The sequence below is a fragment of the Pelodiscus sinensis genome, chromosome 2 (genome assembly GCF_052426305.1).
Source record: "Pelodiscus sinensis isolate ZL-2025 chromosome 2, ASM5242630v1, whole genome shotgun sequence".
In the NCBI taxonomy this organism is placed as follows: Eukaryota; Metazoa; Chordata; order Testudines; family Trionychidae; genus Pelodiscus; species Pelodiscus sinensis.
Window position 1 is genome coordinate 254,860,221 of NC_143053.1, and position 18,043 is coordinate 254,878,263.

At 54.6% G+C, this 18,043-nt stretch overlaps 2 protein-coding genes across 2 annotated transcripts in view; one reads left to right on the forward strand and one right to left on the reverse strand.

Moving 5' to 3' along the window:
- Nucleotides 1-16,612, forward strand: part of LOC102456504 (uncharacterized) — a 34,008-nt gene extending 17,396 nt beyond the window's left edge. The window contains exons 5-8 of the mRNA XM_089776024.1: nt 8,109-8,351; nt 11,443-11,569; nt 12,910-13,023; nt 14,643-16,612. Coding sequence (XP_089632150.1) covers nt 8,109-8,351; nt 11,443-11,569; nt 12,910-13,023; nt 14,643-15,907 — 1,749 coding nt within the window. The 3' untranslated portion in view covers nt 15,908-16,612. The remainder of the gene's footprint in view (nt 1-8,108; nt 8,352-11,442; nt 11,570-12,909; nt 13,024-14,642) is intronic.
- H2AC25 (H2A clustered histone 25) lies at nt 4,741-5,349 on the reverse strand. Its single transcript, XM_089775939.1, has one exon. It carries the CDS (start codon nt 5,226-5,228, stop codon nt 4,797-4,799), a length of 432 nt encoding a protein of 143 aa, XP_089632065.1. The 5' UTR covers nt 5,229-5,349; the 3' UTR covers nt 4,741-4,796.
- Nucleotides 16,613-18,043: the final 1,431 nt, after the last annotated feature.

Here is an 18,043-nt window from a genome sequence, read left to right on the forward strand (position 1 = left end):
TCTGGGAAACTGGGAAACTCTGAATTTCTGGCAGATACCGTAACAAGTAACCGACAGGAGCACTGTATCTAATTCCGATATAAAAGTAAGAACTTAGACCAGTGGTCTCCAACGCGGTGCCCGCAGGCACCATGGCGCCCGCTGGGGCATTTGTGCGTGCCCGCCGACAACCTGGGCCGGCCCCGCCCCCGGCGCACGGCGCACAGGAGGCACCGGCCCCAGGCGCACGACATGCACCAGCGCTGGGTGCGCGGCGCTCGGGTGGCCCCAGCCCCGGGGCACATCTGGGCACTCGGGCGTGCGGTTCAGGTGGTGGCACCGGCCCCGGGCCCACGGCACAAGGCACTTGGGCGGCCTCGGTCCCGGGCGCAAGGTGCTTGGGTGGCCCCAGCCCCAGCCCTAGGGCACATGCTGGTGCCGGGTGCAAGGGCATCCCCGTCCCCTGGCGTGCCCCCGGATGCGTGGCCCCACCCCCGGGCACCCAGCGCGTGAGTGGCCCCACCTCCCCGGGCACCCGGCGCATGAGTGGTCCCACCCCCGGGCACCCAGGAGCCTCTAAAGGTTGGGGACCACTGACTTAGACCCGCTCAGCTCTGATACTAACATGCTCTGACATCTTGTGGCAAGTCGCTTAAGGGACACTGCGTAGGTTTAAAAAGTTAATCTTTCTACTTTGTTCCTAGCTCTGCGGAGAGAGAGACCCTGCCAGGACTCCTGGGTCCAATTCCAGGTCCAGGGGAAGAGTGGGGTCTAGAGTAGGGGTGTCTTTTAGGGAGGTCTGGGGGGATCCTGCCCCCTCATTGAGTTTCAAACCGGAGATCTCACAGTCATGCCTTAGTCCACCCTGGGGTCTAGTGGGTTACAGAAGGGAGCAGATACACGTGGGTTATATAAGAACATCAGACCGGCCACACTGGGCCAGACCATTGGTCCATATGGCCCAGTGTCCTGTCTGCTGACAAGGCCAAAGCCAGGTGCCCCAGAGGGAGTGAACAGATCAGGGAATCATAAAGTGATCCCTCCTCTGTTGCCCATTCTCAGTATCTGACAAACACAGGCTAGGGGCACCATGGTTTTGCATCCCTCCCCATCCTGGCTAATAGCCAGTGATGAAACTATTGTCCATGAACTCATGTAGTTCTTGCTTGGACTGTACATACAGCTGAGGCCTTCACACAGCCCCTAGCAAGGAGTTCCCTGGGTTCGCCGGTGAAGAAATACTTTCCTCTGTTTGTTTTAAATCTGCTGCCTATTGGGTGACCCCTAGTTCTTGCGTTCTACAAAGGAGCAAATAACATTTCCTTATTCCATTTTTCCACACCACTCTTGAGTTTATAGACCTCTCTCATATGCTCGCTTACTCATCTCTTTTCCAGGCTGAAAAGTCCCAGTCTTTTTAATCGTGCCGTATACGGAGGCCGTTCCATACCAGCGATCACTCCTGTCGCCCTTTTTGGAACCTTTTCCAAAGCCAAGAGATCTCATCTGCACGCCGTACTCAAGCTGAGGGCGTCCTGTGGTTTTATACAGAGGCAATAAGAGATTCTCTGTCGCATTCGCCATCCCTTTTGGAATGATTCCCAGCATTGTTTGCTTTCTGCCTGCCGCTGCTCAGTGAGCGGGTGTTTTCAGAGAACTCTCCACGGTGACGCCAAGATCTCTCCCTTGAGTGGTTGTAGCTAATTTAGTCCCCAGCGTTTAGCTGGGATTATGTGTTCCCATGTGCATTACTTTGCATTGATCATCCCTGCATTTCATCTGCCATTTGGTTGCCCACTCACCCACTCAGCCGAGGCCCCTTTGCAATGCTTTGCAGTCTGCTCTGATATGAATTTTGAGCAATTTTGTATCACCTGCAAATTTTACCACCTCATCGTTCATCCCTTTTTGGGGATCACTTATGAATATGCTTAGCAACAGTGGTCCCCGACCAGACCCCTGAGGGACTTTACTCCATACCATGGGTGGTGGGTGAAGGCAGGGCTGGGGGAGACAAGCCCCCAGACCCACCTCCAGCCCCGCCCCTTCTGCTGAGGCCCCTCCCCTTCTCCACCCCCCATGGGGAGGGGGAGTGGTGCTGCCATGCACGTGCACTCCCCTTCCAACCACAGGGAGAGGTGGGGAGCAAGTGGGCACCCCGACTACCCCAGCCCCGGAGGAGGGTGCACCGCATGGCCTCTCCAGCCCTGGAGTACTGGGGGAGGAAGAAGAACACACCGCGTGGCCTGGCCAGACCTCTCCAGCTGCGGAGCACGCGGAGGGCAGCAACACTCCGCCCCCAGAATGCCTACAGCAGGCGTTCTGGGGGCGGAGTGTGGGCGGGGCTATACCTGGTGGTTTGGAAAGGCAAAGCCTTCCCTTGCCTTACATACCGGACGCCCAAGCTCAGTACACTATGAAATACTGACCACATATTCCTAGCCTTGGTTTCCTATCTTTAACTGGAGTGCCTGGCGATGCTTTGGGCATCCTCTCACTGCTTGAGTGGATTTAGTGACAAGCTTTTTGATATCTTACTCACCCTGCCCGTGTGAAGAAGCTGAGAGCGGCACAGAACTCATCACAGGCCACACTCAAGCGCTGTCTGGGGCGAGGGCCTGGGCTGTGAGCAGACCTCTGGTTTGAAACTTAGGGGGAGGGGGTACCCAAAATGCTCCCCCCGGCCCTGCAGGAAGAGTAGGTTTAGAACATCTCTGGCCCGTTGGCTTGAGTGGAACTGCAGCTGCTTCAGGAAAGACATGAGATTGACCACGAAGTGGCATGTTAAAAAGAGAGCAGCGGAGGCCAGTTAGATTCAGAGTGGAGGCCTGGCAGAGCAGTCAAATAACACAGCAGCATAAAAAGTACCATGGGCCAGAATCTCCCCGGGTGTCAATCAGCCAAGGATCTGGCCCCAGCCAACCTTTTGAGATGGGTTTCAAACCCACAAATCCAGCCCCGGGTCATCTCTCCTCCCCCGACGGGCCGTTTGTGCCTTGGATATGTCTGGTTTCCTGCCTTTTACCTTCTGGCACCTTCGCGCAAACCCAACTGCTGTCATGGGAGAAAGACTCCAGCTGCCAGCCCATCACAAAACACAGAGAGCCCAGCGTGCGGTGGACAGCGGCTGGTCTTTAAGCCACTTAGCAAAACAGCGCCTCAGCCTTTTCAGTCCAAACTCGGGACAGTTGAGGCCAACAGCAAAACTCCTAGGCTGCGTCTAGATTGGCATGATTATCCGGAAATGCTTTTAATGGAAAAGTTTTCCGTTAAAAGCATTTTTGGAACAGAGCATCTAGATTGGCACGGACGCTTTTCCGCAAAAGCACTTTTTACGGAAAAGCGTCCGTGCCAATCTAGACACTCTTTTCCGCAAAAAAGCCCTGATTGCCATTTTTGCGATCGGGGCTTTTTTGCGGAAAACAAATCTGAGCTGTCTACACTGGCCCTTTTGCACAAAAGCTTTGCGCAAGAGGGACTTTTGCCTGAACGGGAGCAGCATAGTATTTCCGCAAGAAGCACTGATTTCTTACAGTAGGAAGTCAGTGCTTTTGCGGAAATTCAAGCGGCCAGTGTAGACAGCTGGCTAGTTTTTCCGGAAAAGCGGCTGATTTTCTGGAAAAACTGGCCAGTCTAGACTCAGCCCTATTGAAAACTCCTGCTAGCCTCCTGACAGCAGTTTTCAAGTATCTGAAAGGGTGTTACAGGGAGGAGGGGGCGAAATTGTTCCTCTTGGCCTCTAAGGCTAGGACAAGAAGCAATGGGCTTAAACTGCAACAAGGGACGTTTAAGTTGGACATTAGGAAAACTTCCTGTCAGGGTGGTTAAACACAGGAATAAATTGCCTAGGGAGGTAATATCTCCCCATCTCTGGAGATATTTAAGAGCAGGTTGGACAGACACCTGTCAGGGATGATCTAGACTAGTGTTTCTCAACCTTTTTTTATAAAGTACCCCTTAAAAATTATAAGTACCCCTGGTGCCTATAGTTTTCAGACACACCCAATTGTTTTCTACCATTACAACACATTTGTTTAAACAACTTAATCGTAGCCAGGCGAGTGATGAAATTTTTGGGTGTAAGAAGTACAAAAATAATAAAGCGCTGTAAAACTTAAAACAAAAATTCAGTTTTCTCCAAATTTCAGGTGTGTTGATGTACAACCCCCCCCCCCCCCCCCGGAGACTTCTCTTGAGTACCTGAGGGTACTTGTACCACTGGTTGAGAAAAACTGATCTAGACGGTGCTTGGTCCTTCCGTGAGGGCAGGGGACTGGACTCGATGACCTCTCGAGGTCTCTTTCAGCTCTAGTGTTCTATGATTCTATTCGCTTCCGTGAGACAGGGATCTGGCCTGGATTGACTAATCCATACAGGTGGATGTCGATCTCCCCCTTTTACAGATGGCAATGCTGCGAGGCATAGAGAAAAGGGGATTTGCCCAAGGCCTCCCTGCAAAACAAAGATTAGAGCTCACAGATTCTAATCTTCACTACACCCCTGCAGGCCACCAAGGTTCCCTCTAAGTTTTTCCATCTATGAGTGGAATAAAATGTGTTACGTGCACGCAGGTATGGGCAGATGTGCACCACCCATAGAAACCCATGGTGCTGGCTGTGGTCAGTTGTGGATGCTCCACTAATCAGCTGGATGGCACCTGAATCTCTTCTGGGTGGCCGCCCAAGCACTCAGCTTCCAGGGAGCCCTTTCTGTTCTCTGTACACACTCTTAGGAATCCATCCCCGGCCATGAAAACCAGAGCTGGGTTTGTATCTTTAATAGTGCACATGGTCAGCTGGGAAAGGGCCAGTTCAAAGTCACTCGGATTTCTCCTGCGGGGTGTTCTCCGGCAGGGGAAGAGTCTTGCTCTGGGAAGAGCTGCTACTTTTGGGCTTCAGCAGCATGGCCCGGCTGTGGGGCAGGATCCCCCCCTGGAAGACCTCATCGCCCCCCAGCAGCAGCTTGTTGAGGTCCCGGTGGCTGCGGACGGCCAGGCGCAGATGCCGCGGCGTGATGCATCTCCTGGGGTGGTCCCGGGCGGCATGGCCAGCTAGTTCCAAGAGCTCTGCGGTCAAGTACTCGACCACCGCGGCCAGGTAAACCAGGGCACTGCCTCGGATCTGCTTGCTGCCGCATCCTTGACGCAGCATCCTCTCCAGGCGGTCCACAGGGAACTGCAGCTTCTCCTGAGGAGCCTGGGACTTGGAGTTTGCCTGAGGGGCCTCCCGGGTCGTCCGCCACCCAGACATGATGGCTAATTCCTGCAGCTCTGCGGCACCCCCGGCAGCAAACCGCAAGATGAGCTAACAAGGCTCAGATTGCGGATTCAAAACTCTGGTGGTGGTGAGGAGGAAGAATGGCAACCTTACACTTTGATTGGTTGGGTCTGAACCAATGGGGATCAAGAGCCTGTATTAGCCAATGGGAATATTTCATCTCTTTGTGATGTCATTTTCATGTCCAGCCTGTTGACCATGGCCGTTTCTGGGGGTGGGGGTGGGGTGAAGACTCCCATCAGTCTTGTAAGACCAGCTCTTGTGTAATATGATCTTAATTTACAGGGCAACTCCTTTAACTCATCACAGTTGCATGCAGATGTTGCCTTCCACTAGCAGTGACTTGCTTCTCAAACACGACTCAGCAGTGGTTCTTCCCTGTGCATGCCAGCTGATGGTCTCTTCATCACTGAGCCAAGATGGGAAAGACCGAGTCGTAAACGCTCCTGAAGGACGGGACCCTTTCCCTGCACAGCACTTTCCAAAGGTGGGTGAGTATCACACAGGACAAGTGATTTATGTGGCGCATTGAGAAACACTGTGGTAGAATCAGGAACAAATCCAGGTCTCCTAATTCCCAGTCCCGTATAAACCACCCTTGTTACATCTAGTCAGATCAGAGCCAGCCTTTCCCCTTGTATTTATCCCTGTCTTTGCCCACTACATCCTTCCAGATACTATTCTGCATCTTAATACATCAGTACAATGGAAGAACTCAAGAGTGATTGCCACTGATAGATGAAACTAAATATGCTGATGGATGCTTGCTTGCAGGGTAACGGTTAACTGTTTCTTAACGATTAACCAGCTAACAAATTAAATGGGATTTATGAGATCTTACTGACACTCACCCACATCCCAGACCTCTGAAGCATGGCACTGAGGTTCTTCTTACCTGCCATTCCCCTCTGTGACATTATCTGATTCCAATATGACCGTCAAGAGCACTGTTGCAACCACTGTTATATATTTGCAGCAAATCTTGTACGAAATGTGCCAAGTAAGGTGTCTATGAAATGGCTAGGATTTGCTGAATATGATGATGCTAGTTCTATGCCAGTGTCAATTTTATATTTGAAGGAAGGACTATTTGGGCTGGGCCTCTATTTCAAATGTTTGCCCCTGGATTAATGCCTGCAAAGTATTTAGCCAGCACAGCTCGGAGAGAGTATTCAAATTAAGTGGCGCATTAAGAAACACTTAACAGACAATGGAAGACGCCCCTGTACCCTGAATGGACTGTCCTGGGAACATTCCATCTGAGCTACTATAGGTAACAGCTGCTGCTGTGACTCAGCACATCTACACATGGACACATGGCTCCACTCTCCTTGTTATGGTACTTTTCCCATAGTAGGAACACTGGGATTCCCTTCACAAGACAGAGGATACAAAAGGCCTTGGAAACATCTCCCTGTGCCTCTTTCCTGCTCCAGCCTCTTCACCGTTCAGACCTCTGGCCTCATGGGACCATGGCACCGCTCAGACCTCCTTCCCAAGGGACTAGGGTCCTGCCAGTGATTTGGAAGCAACCAGAGACTTGACTTAAGCCAGCAGTTAATACGTCTGTGCTACAAGCCTGACCCAAGGACTTTGCAATTACTGCATGGATTTGATTCCTTAAACAAATTCTTTTTCTTTCGTTCTTTCGTTCATTCTTTCTTTCCATTTTTAGGGTATGTCTAGACTGCATCCCTCTGTCGGCAGAGGGATGCAGATTAGGCAGGTCGACATTGCAAATGAGGCAGGGATTTAAATATCCGTAATGCTTTTGGGACTTTTTGTTAGCTCGTGCAATGAACAGGAGGTTATTTTTGTGGCTGGTTTGATATGTCTGATGGAAGAATAATCCACAGCGCTTTGGGGGGAATGTGCCGTGTTTCTCAGCGCTGTGACTTGAATTTGGCGTTCTCCCTTGTGACCCACAAAGGCCCAGTTATACCCTTCAAGCTAAGAAGCCCCCTCTGCCTCATCCACCTTCTACAGACTCTGGAGACCACACAGAACCTCACCCATCCTCCCTGTATGGATAGAAGAGGCTCAAAAGCACCTCTCGACCCCAATAGGGTTGCCAGATGGTTTCAACAAAACGACTGGACAGGCTTGACATTACATCACAATTGACATTCCATCTTATTTAGAAAATACCGGACATTTATATTGTCTCAATTTGTTTCCCGAACAGAAAACTCAAAAACTGGACTGTCCGGTTCAAAACTGGACACCTGGCAACCCTAATGACCGACAGCTCCATAGCAGATGCACCCCCAGCCTAAAGCTTTCGCCTTCCCCTCTGAGCCAGCGAGCCACAGCCAAGAGGGGCTGTAATAGGTGCGGGAACTCAGGGTGTGGGTGGGCGGCAGGGGGGTGGGATTGTATTGCAGCACCCACGGGCTCCTGGCTTAGCATCCAGGTTCCCGGCTGCCTCCCTGCACACCAGGGATTCTGCTTTGGCCCTGTGCACTGGGGGCTCTGCTGCCAGCCACTGTTCCCTCTACTGTTCCCCTGCCCATGTGCGGAATAAATTTTGTGCTGTGCATCGCTGCATGTGCGGATGTGCACCACCAGGAGAGAGACACACACACCTAGCAGTGGGTGCTCAGCTACTCAGCTGGGCGGCACCCGAATCTCTCCTGGGTGGCCGCCCACGCTCAGTTTACAGGGAATCCTGCCGGGCTTTGGGGGGTGCTGGCCGCCCCAGCTGCTGCCCCGCACGCCTGGGCTTTGCTCCCGGCCTCAGGGCAGGGGAAGGGAGAGGAATTAGCCTCAGACCCCCGCCCCCCAAGCTCTCCAATAAATGCTCCCGCGCCACGGAGGGCGCAGCGCTGGGGAGCGCAGCGCAGGACGCGCTAGGAGCCGGAGTCGGGACCCGTTACCCGGGCCCTGCGGTGCCGCTGCTCCGGGCCGGGCGGAGCCATTCCGGGCCGTGCCGCCAGGCGTCCCTGTGGCCGGGCTCCCGGCTCTGCTAGACCGTCCCTGCCGCCCCTTCCTGCCCGGCCCGGCGCAGCCCCCGGAGCGCGGCGCGCCAGGGAGCCGGGGGCGCAGCGCTGCGCCATGGGCAGGAGGAGGGCGCGGGCCGGGGGGCTCCCCGTGCAGGTAGGCCGGCGAGCGAGGCCCAGCGGCGGTCACGATGCAGCCCGGGCTCCGGGCAGGGGCGGCCGGGGAAGCGGGAGCCGGCAGCGCTATCCCGCCGGGCTGGGAGGAGCCTGGCCGCTGCGCGCCCCCCCGGTCCAGCTGGGCTTGGCCCAGGCCGGGCAGGGCCATAGGATGCTCTGCGCTGGCCCCTATCCAATCGAGGCGGAGCTGGTAGGAAACCTGGCCAGGGATGGATAATCCGCCCCCCCCCATTGCCCCAGTGGCTAATTGCCCGCTCCAGTAATGGCCCCCGCGGGGACCAAGCCAGCCCCTGCCTTTCCTAGGGCTTTATAGTCATGGCTTGTTTTATTGGGGCAGGCTGTAATGTGTCCTGCCCCCCAGGGTGGGTTGGAGGGAGGTCCTGGGGAGGGGGCGTGTGGGGTCCTGTCCCCAGGGTGGGCAGGAGGCTGGCATCTGGTTCGTTCTGCATTTCTTACCTTTCCCTGTCTGTGCCTGCTGCCTAGTTTCCTCCTCTTTCCTGGTGGCTCCTATTTCTCGTTGCTGCCGTTCCGCCGGGAGGGGTGGTGGGCCAAAGCTGGCCTGGGCTTCTCGGTGGTTTGATGGGTAGCCGGGTTCGCCTGGAACTATCGGAGACTCGATCCGCCACAGGCGATGGGGAGGTCCCGTGCTATGGGCCCGCAGAGAGACACCACAGCTGGGCCAAGCTCGGCTCCTGGCCTGGGCAAGGAACCGGACCTGGCAGCTAAACACGCGGGGCTGCAGGTTTTGTGTCTGTGGTTCTGGCCGGGTCTGGTGCTGCTGTGAGTTGCTGGGTCCTGGTCTGCGGGGACTCTGCTTCTGATGATGCGCTTGGAGTTGTGGGGGACTGTCTGGTGGCCTGTCAGTCCCGTCGGCCTGTTGCCCAGATGCCTACGTTGGTATGTAAGTGACGGAAACATTTCATCTCGTCCTTCGCTGGCTCGCACCCTGTGTGAGGGGCTGAGCTTTAGTTTATATCCCATTGGCCTCCTTAGCCCCCTCTCCCTTTATTGTGAGTTTAGTCCCTCCACCCACCACCCTCCAACCCATTGGGATGTGAGGGGCTGCTGCCAACCGCCAGATGTTCCTTCTTTCCTGCAGAGTGGCTGCTTTTTCCAGACCCCCTGCACCATCCCAGCCCCTCTCTCTGCCCTTGCCTCACACATCCTCAACCTCATCTTCCCTTGAGGCCAGCTAATCAATTTCTTCTTGCCCTATCTGACACTGAACGTGTGTCGTTTTGTCGGAAAACTCTGCCCCCCAGATTACATAGCACAACACAAAACCTCTCTGTCCCTGGAGATATTTACAAGCAGATTGGACAGACACCTGTCAGGGATGATCTAGATGGTGCTTGGTCCTGCTGTGAGGGCAGGGGACTAGACTTGATGACCTCTCAAGGTCCCTTCTGGTTCTAGTCTTCTATGGTTCTTTAATATTGTGGAAGATCTCTGCCACTTTCCCATCATCCCAGTGTTTGCTCTGCTTGTATGTGGGAGTAACTGACTTGGTGGCAGGGCTGCTAACATAAAAAGATAAGACTGGCCATCCTGGGTCAGGCCACAGGTCCATCTAGCCTAGTGTCCTGTCTTCAATGCCAGGTGCCCCAGGGGCAGTGAACAGAACAAGGAATCATCCAGCGATCCTTCCCCTGTCTCCCATTCCCACCTTCTGACGAGCAGAGGCTAGGGACACCATTCCTGCCCATTCTGGCTAATAAATATTGATGGACCTAACCTCTGAATTTATCTCGTTCTTTTTTGAACCCTGTTCAAGCCTTGATCTTCGCAACATCCTCCGGCAAGGAGTTCTACAGGTTGACTGCATGTTATGTGAAGAAAAACTTCCTTGTGTTTGTTTTCAACCTGCTATCTATTCATTTCATTTGGTGACCCCTAGTCCTTGTGTTATGGGAAAAGGAGCTGGGGCCTAGCACTGGGGAGGCCTGACGGGTGGTGTCCAGTTCTTGACATCAGGCTTCAGGAAGGATGTGGCTACAAACTCCTCTCAGGGATGGTTTGGCTTCAGTTGGTCCTGCCACAGCCCCGGTATCCGTCTGATTGATGTGTCCAAGTGCGGGCTGAATGTTGTGATGTGCACCGATAGGGCAGTGATGTGTGACACACAATTCATTCCTCACATGGATGGTGTGTGGTGGGTGGGGGGGAGGGTTCAGCGTGGGGGAGTGGGCTCAAGACTGGGGCAGAGGGTTGGGGTGTAGTAGCTCTGGATCGGGGGGGGTGGGCTCTGCAGTGGGGCTGAGGATGGGAGGTTTGGGGTGCAGGCTGCTTCTCCCCTGTCCCCCCTCCCATTGCAGCCCTGAGCCCCCGTGCAGGGAACTGAACTTAGCTCCGCACAGCAGGCAGGACTTGACGCCCTCTCGAGGCAGCGTCCGGCCCTGAGTTGCTGCAATTCTATCATTGTGCGTTCTGACTCCTTTCCCTTCCTGTGGGCCTTGCCCCGTACACCGTCTGCTGTCCGACACCAGGAATGCTCCTTATTCCATGTGTGTGAAGTCCCAGCGCCGCAGGGCTCCATGTAACCAGGTCCTCAGGCAATTCCGAAATGCATGTGCCAGAGCCAACGTTCCCTCTAATTTTTTTCACTCGTGTGGAATATGTATTGTGCGGTGCAGGTGTGCACCACCCATAGAAACACATGCTGCTGGCTGTGGAAGGCGGTGGGTGCTCTGCCAATCAGCTGGGCGGCATTTGAATCTCTCCTGGGCTGTCGTCCGAGCACTCTGCTTACTGGGAACCCTGGCCAGAGTCAGTGGAGACTGGACTCAGACCCAGATTCCCGTTTTGTATCCCAGGAGAGCGTTTGCACCCTCTGCTCTGACGAGGCCCGAGAGAGCCAAGGGCACCTTCTCTTCCCTTCTAGGACCTTGATGTTTCACCTGGGGGAGGTGATCAGGTGACAGCTGGCTGCCCTCAGGACTGGTGTCTGCTGTCAGGCGGGTTTGCACAGGGCCCCCTTCCCCCTCCCCCCTCCCCCCCAGCTGGCTGAATCTGGGGCATCAGGTGGCGGGAGCAGCAGCAGCAGGGCTGAGCGGGGCTCTCTGTGCTTGCAGGGCCGGGTGACGTTCGAGGAGGTGGCCGTCTGGTTCTCCAGGGAGGAGTGGGAGACGCTGGCGGGCTGGCAGAAGGCGCTGTACCGGGATGTGATGCTGGAGAACTACAAGACTCTACTGCTCCTAGGTAACGAGTGCCGGGGGCTGGGGGAGGCGGGTGTTTGGAAGCATTGTCACTGCCGGGTGCGCAGACCGGGTCGGGGTCCCTTCCATGAGTCCATGGGACACCCTGAAATAGCATCCCCGGGGGGGCCTGAAATACCATCCCAGGAGCCAGCTTGTGCCCTTTGTCACACTCGGAATTAGCCAGCTGGCTCGCCAGCTGCAGGGAGCTAGCCAGGAACTAGCCCTTGCCCCATGCTAGCTAGCCAAGCGAGTACGAACTCTGCGGTTAACCTTCATGGTTACACGCAGGCCCCTCCTGCCCCCCCACGCTGCTGCCTCTGTATCAGAGGCAGCAGCCTGGGGAAGGGGAGATGGGAGCCAGAGCTTGCAGAGAGCTGGCGTTTAAGCTGACTCCCCGCATGCACTGGCTCCCGCAGAGCTGCCTCTCTCCCTGCCCCGTGTGTAAACGTGCAACTGTTGTCAATTTCAGCGATTACACATTTACCAAAATAAACATTTTAACATCCCTACTTCCAAACATGCAGGGATAAGAACATAAGATCACAAGGACAGCCAGACTGGGTCAGACCAAATGTCCATCTAGCCCAGTGTCTTGTCTTCAGACAATGGCCTCTGCCAGGTGCTCCAGAGGGAGTGAACAGAACAGGAAACCAACAAAAGATCCCTCCCTTGTCACCCATTTCCAGCCCTTGACAAACAGAGGCCGGGGCACCACCCCTACCTAGCCTGGCTAATAAGTATTGATGGACCCATCCTCCATGAATGTATCCAGTTCTTTTTAGAACCCTGCTAAAGTCCTGGTTTTCACCACATCCTCTGGCAAGGAGTTCCACAGGTTGACTGTGCAATGGGTGAAGAAAATGTCCTATTGTTTGTTTGAAAGCTGCTACTGATTAATTTCATTGGGTGACCCCTGGTTCTTCTGTTACGGGAACGAATAAATAACTTTTCCCTTATTCACTTTCTCCACACCTGTCATGATTTTATAGACCTCTAGCCTATCTTCTCCCTTAGTCTCCTCTTTTCTAAGCTGAAAAGTCCCAGCCTTCCACAGATGTAGCTTTGACAGATCCGAAGACTGGTTTTCCCCTCTCTGCACATTCATCCTGACGGGGACCCCTCCAGTAGTCAGAGGGACATTTCCATGCTCAGCTACTTTTCTGAAGCCACTTTTCTGACGCCATCTCTGCAACACTCGGTAGAAATGGATGTTTTCTTTCAGTGGAAATTAAAACTGGCCTTGATGTTTAGAGTCCTACACCCAGGGAGACACATGGGCTGTGCAGGTCCCAGGCGCTGGTTCAGATCAGACCTAATGCTGTTTTCTCTCCCCATAAACAGGCCACGTGGATGCCAAACCTGAGATCATCGCCAAGCTGGAACGAGGGGAAGAGCTGGGTGCTGGCGAGCTGCAGGCCCTGGAGTGGGGAGAGATCCCTCCAAGTGTTTCCAGGGGTGAGTATCCCCAGTGCATGCCTAAGGGACTTCCCCAGAGTTTGGGCTGTAGAAACAGATTTTTTTTTTTTTGCTTGGGCGGAAACCGCTCCAAACTGGAGATGCAAACCCAAAGAGCAGCCTGTTGGAAACTGGGCGTTTCCATCAAGATTCGTGACGTGGAAGCATTTTTTTTTTCAAGGAACCTCTGGGCCTTGTAGGATACCTCTGGGTACTGAAACATCAGTTATCACTGGGACACTTCCTGACAAAATCAGGTTACCATACTGTTTAGGCTGCAGAGTCACACACCAAAGCTAGGAAATGCTGAATTGATGTTTACCCAGGCAACTGAAATCCAGCCCCTTGTTGCGTGCATGAAGATGCGTAATTACATGCTCCCACACTAGCTTTGCACACGACACATGCAGCAGGCGTGGGGTTAGGTTGGCGTGGGGAGCTGTCAATCGCAATTTTCCAACGTTCTGATGCTTGACGTGGCCACCTAAAGAACGTTCCTCTTACTGGAGTTGCTTGGCATGGAGAGGGTCTGTAACTTGACCTCTCACATGGCTGCCTGGTTAATTCCCACTTCTCAGGATGCGAAAAGTTTGAAACACAACGGTCCTGCAGCACCTTAGAGACCAAGAAAAAATGTAGATGGGATCATGAGCTTTCGTGGGCAGCTTTCCAACCTCTGAAGAAGTGGGTTGCACCAGCTACATGTTTTGTCAGTCCCTAAGATGCTGCAGGACTATTTAGTAGTTTTTTAAGTTTTTCCAGTTCCAGACTAACATGGCCACCCCCTGAAGCTTTATTAGGGTGCAGATTTTCAGATTGCTAACGTGAAGCCTGTCATTGATGCAGGATGAATAACAGCTGAATTGTGCTATGTTTTGATTTTAACGTGGTTCAGAAAAGAACTAGATAAATGCATGGAGGTTAGGTCCATCAATAGAATCATAGAATCATAGAACTGGAAGAGACCTCAGAAGGTCATCAAGTCCAGCCCCCTGCTCTAGGCAGGACCAATTCCAACTAAATCAACCCGGCCAGGGCTTTGTCAAGCCGAGACTTAAACACCTCTAGGGATGGAGACTCCACTACTTCCCTAGGTAACCCATTCCAGAGCTTCACCACCCTCCTAGTGAAATAGTTTTTCCTAATATCCAACCTGGACCTCTCCCACCACAACTTGAGACCATTGCTCCTTGTTCTGCCATCCGTCACTACTGAGAACAGCCTCTCTCCATCCTCTTTGGAACCTCCCTTTAGGAAGTTGAAGGCTGCTATCAAATCCCCCCTCACTCTTCGCTTCTACAGACTAAACAGACCCAAGTCCCTCAGCCTCTCCTCATAAGTCATGTGCTCCAGCCCCCTAATCATTTTGGTTGCCCTCCGCTGGACCCTCTCCAATACATCCACATCCTTTTTGTAGGATACTTATTAGCCCTCTGGTGTCCCTCATCTCTGTTTGTCAGAAGCTGGGAATAGGTGACGGGATGATTCCCTGTTCTGTTCACTCCCTCTGGGGCATCAGGCATCGGCCCCTGTCGGCAGACAGGACACTGGGCTAGACGGACCTTTGGTCTGACCCAGTCTGGCTGTTCTGATGTTCTTATGCTGTAATTTTCCATCAGGGAGTTGGAAGAAAGCTAAAAAGGAGACCAGCCTGGAAGAAAGTGGTAGAAATGCTGAGGAGACCCCATCCCAAAGGTGCAAAGAGAACGTTTTCTGCAAACAACGGGGACGGTCCAGCAAACTCCCCAGGGACCCTGCTCTCCAGAGACGCAGCCCAAAGGGGAAGCTGCTGAAATGTGCGGAGTGTGGGAAGAGCTTCACCCGGAGGCAGAATCTGAGCACGCACCAGAGGATCCACACTGGCGAGAGACCGTACGAGTGCGGCGTCTGCGGGAAGCGCTTCGGCCGCATGCAGCACCTCGTGGCGCACCAGCGCGTCCACACGGGCGAGCGGCCCTACCCCTGCCCCGCGTGCGGCAAGCGCTTCAGCCAGAAATCCAATCTGTTCACGCACCTGACGGTCCACACGGGGGAGCGGCCCTTCCGTTGCCCGGAGTGCGGGAAGCGCTTCAGCCAGAGGGTCTACCTGGCCCAGCACCAGAAAATCCACACGGGCGAGAAGCCGCACCGATGCGCCAAGTGCGGGAAGGGCTTCATCCAGCGCAAGGTGCTGCTGACGCACCAGAAAAGCCACGCCGGGGGGGGAGGGCCGTACCCGTGCACCGACTGCGGGAAATGCTTCACCACGCAGCCAGGCCTGAGGTACCACCGGAGAATCCACACGGGGGAGCGGCCGTATCCCTGCGCCCTGTGTGGGAAAGGCTTTGCCACTAACTCCCGCCTGAAATATCACCAGCGCATCCACACAGGAGAGAGGCCTTACCAGTGCAGCGACTGTGACAAGCGCTTCCGGCACAAGTCGGCTCTGGCCTCCCACCAGGGCATCCACACCGGGGAGAGGCCCTACCACTGCCCTGCGTGCGGGAGCAGCTTCCGCCGCCGCAACGGGCTCGTCAAGCACCAGCGGACCCACACCGGCGAGCGCCCCTACCCGTGCGGGGAGTGCGGGAGGCGCTTCGGCACGAGGAGCACGCTCACCGACCACCAGAGGACCCACACCGGGGAGAGGCCCTACAGCTGTGGCCACTGTGGGAAAAGCTTCAACCGGCTCTCGCAACGGCGGAAGCACCAGCGGATCCACACCAAAAAGCGTCCGGAGTGCGCCGCGTGTGGGAAGCGGTTCCGGAGCGAGAAGGAGCTGGCCACGCACCAGAGGGTCCACACGGGAGAGAAGCCCTACCAGTGTCCCCAGTGCCAGAGGAGCTACCATCGGAAGAACGAACTGGCCAAGCACCTGAAGAGCCACGCGGGGAAGGAGCCGTAAGCTGGTGCTTCTGGACGCTGGGCGTGGACGGCACCGCGCCAGCCATGTCCCGGCATTGCCCCGTTCCGTGAGTGCCTAGCAGAGAGGGATCTGAGAGCCAGGAATGTGGGAGGCAGAGGGAGCAGCCTTGGGAAGGCAGGGCGCCGTCTGGGCGGTATCTCCGTCCCTGTTTAGGGTCAGAGCCAGGAATCCGAGGTGCAGGCAGGTCTGTAACCCTCTGCTCTTACTACTGAGAGCTCAAGCTGGTTCTGTCTGATCCATCCAGCCTCTTTCACCAGGCCAGGAGAGCAAGGCAGGCTGGGAGTTGTAGTCTCCAGAGAGGCCCGTATTGTCATAGGCCTGCTGAGGCAGGTCTGGGGTATATAAAAAGCTGCCTTCCTTCGAATGTAGGAGAGATTCGGAGACAGCCCCGAGGGCACGCTGAGAAGGGGGCAACTTATCCTTTTCTTTGGTTGGCTCATTTGACCGAGACTGAGGTGATTGGAGCGTGTCGCCACACAAGTTTACAACAGTTTAGTGAAACCAGTATTACACCAAATTGAAACCGGGACACACTCCTGTGTGGACACATTTATTTCGGTTTATTTGGGGTTAGGTTAAATCCGTTCCTGGTTGCTTTAAGAGACATGGAGCAAGCCTGGTTTAAAGAGAAGGGAAAATGTGCACCCTGCTTTTTGGGCTGTTTAATTAAAGAGGCTCAAAATTGCACCAGTGTGCCTGGACTGTTCGTTATTCGGGTCCCCCGTCTGGTTAAAAAAAACAGCTAATACCGGACAAGTGAAACGTCCGGCATTTCCTGTTTCCCTCGGACGGAAGCCCGGTTGTGTCTGGCGGGAGGCAGGGGAGTGAGGAGCGTGAGGAGCGTGGGGCCATTTAAAGGCACAGCGCCTTCCCCCCCCCCTCCCCAACAGAATTTTTTCCTGGTGTCTTTTTTTTGGGGGGGGATGGGTGGGGTGGGGGGATGTTCGGTATCTTTTGTTAAACCATCTGGCAACCCTAGTGTTGTCCCGTTCTGAGCACCACATTTTAGGAAAGATGTGGAGAAATTGGAGAAGGTCCAGAGAAGAGCATAATGCTAAAAATAATGAAAGGTCTAGAGTACATGAGCTATGAGGGCTTGTTTAGTTTAAGAAAGAGAAGACTGAGAGGGGACTTAATAGTTTTCAAGTACCCAAAAGAGTGCTTACAAGGAGGAGGGAGAAAAATTGTTCTCCTTGGCCTCTGAGGCTAGGACAAGAAGCAATGGGCTTAAACTGCAGCAAGGGAGGTTTAGGTTGGACATTAGGAAAAACTTCCTACCTGTCAGGGTGGTTAAACACTGGAATAAATTGCCAAGGGAGGTTGTGGAATCTCCATCACTGGAGAAATTTAAGAGCAGGCTGTCAGGGATAGTCTAGACGGTGCTTGGTCCTGCTGTGGGGACTGGACTCGTGGCCTCTCGCGGTCCCGTCCGGTCCTAGGACTCTGTGGTTCTATGACAATGGCGAGAACCCCAAGTAGCTGCCTGTAGAACAGGGCTCCCTGCACTAGCCATGGTGCCAGGCTTTGCAGGGGGTGGGACTGGCAGTCTCCTGCGACACCTAAATCGGCGCTATGAGTTAAGGCCCAACGCTGCTTGGAGGCAGAGTGTCGGTGTCGGGCCGGGGAGCTCGGCAGGCGGTGGGGAGAAGCCGGGTGGGGGGTGAGCATAAGTGACACTTGTGGCAGCGCCTGGACTGGAGAGTGGGGAAGAGAAACCAAACCACAGAGCACAACGGTGTTGCCGATTGCAGCTGTGCTGGGAACAAGCCATGCGCTAAGCAGCTGCCTGGAAAACAGCCAGGTCTGTAAAACGCGCCTGCCTGGGGTCCCAGGGAGGCTGCGGACTCAGCTGCCCAACAGAACGTCTCGGGGCAGAGTGAGAGAGCTACTGAGACCGGGACGGGGGAGACAGAGCAGCGTCCTGCAGCCGCTTCGGTTGGGTCCCACGGCTGCTGTGCACAAGGATCTAATCTTGGTCCTGCTCAGGCCGGGCCTGTCCCTGCAGTGGGAGGGACACGTTCTATGTAGGGCTCCCTGTTGCCTGGGAGAGGGGACAGAGGCTAATTGGAACTGAGGGTGCTCCCCTCGCTGCCGGTAGGATACGTTCGAATTAAG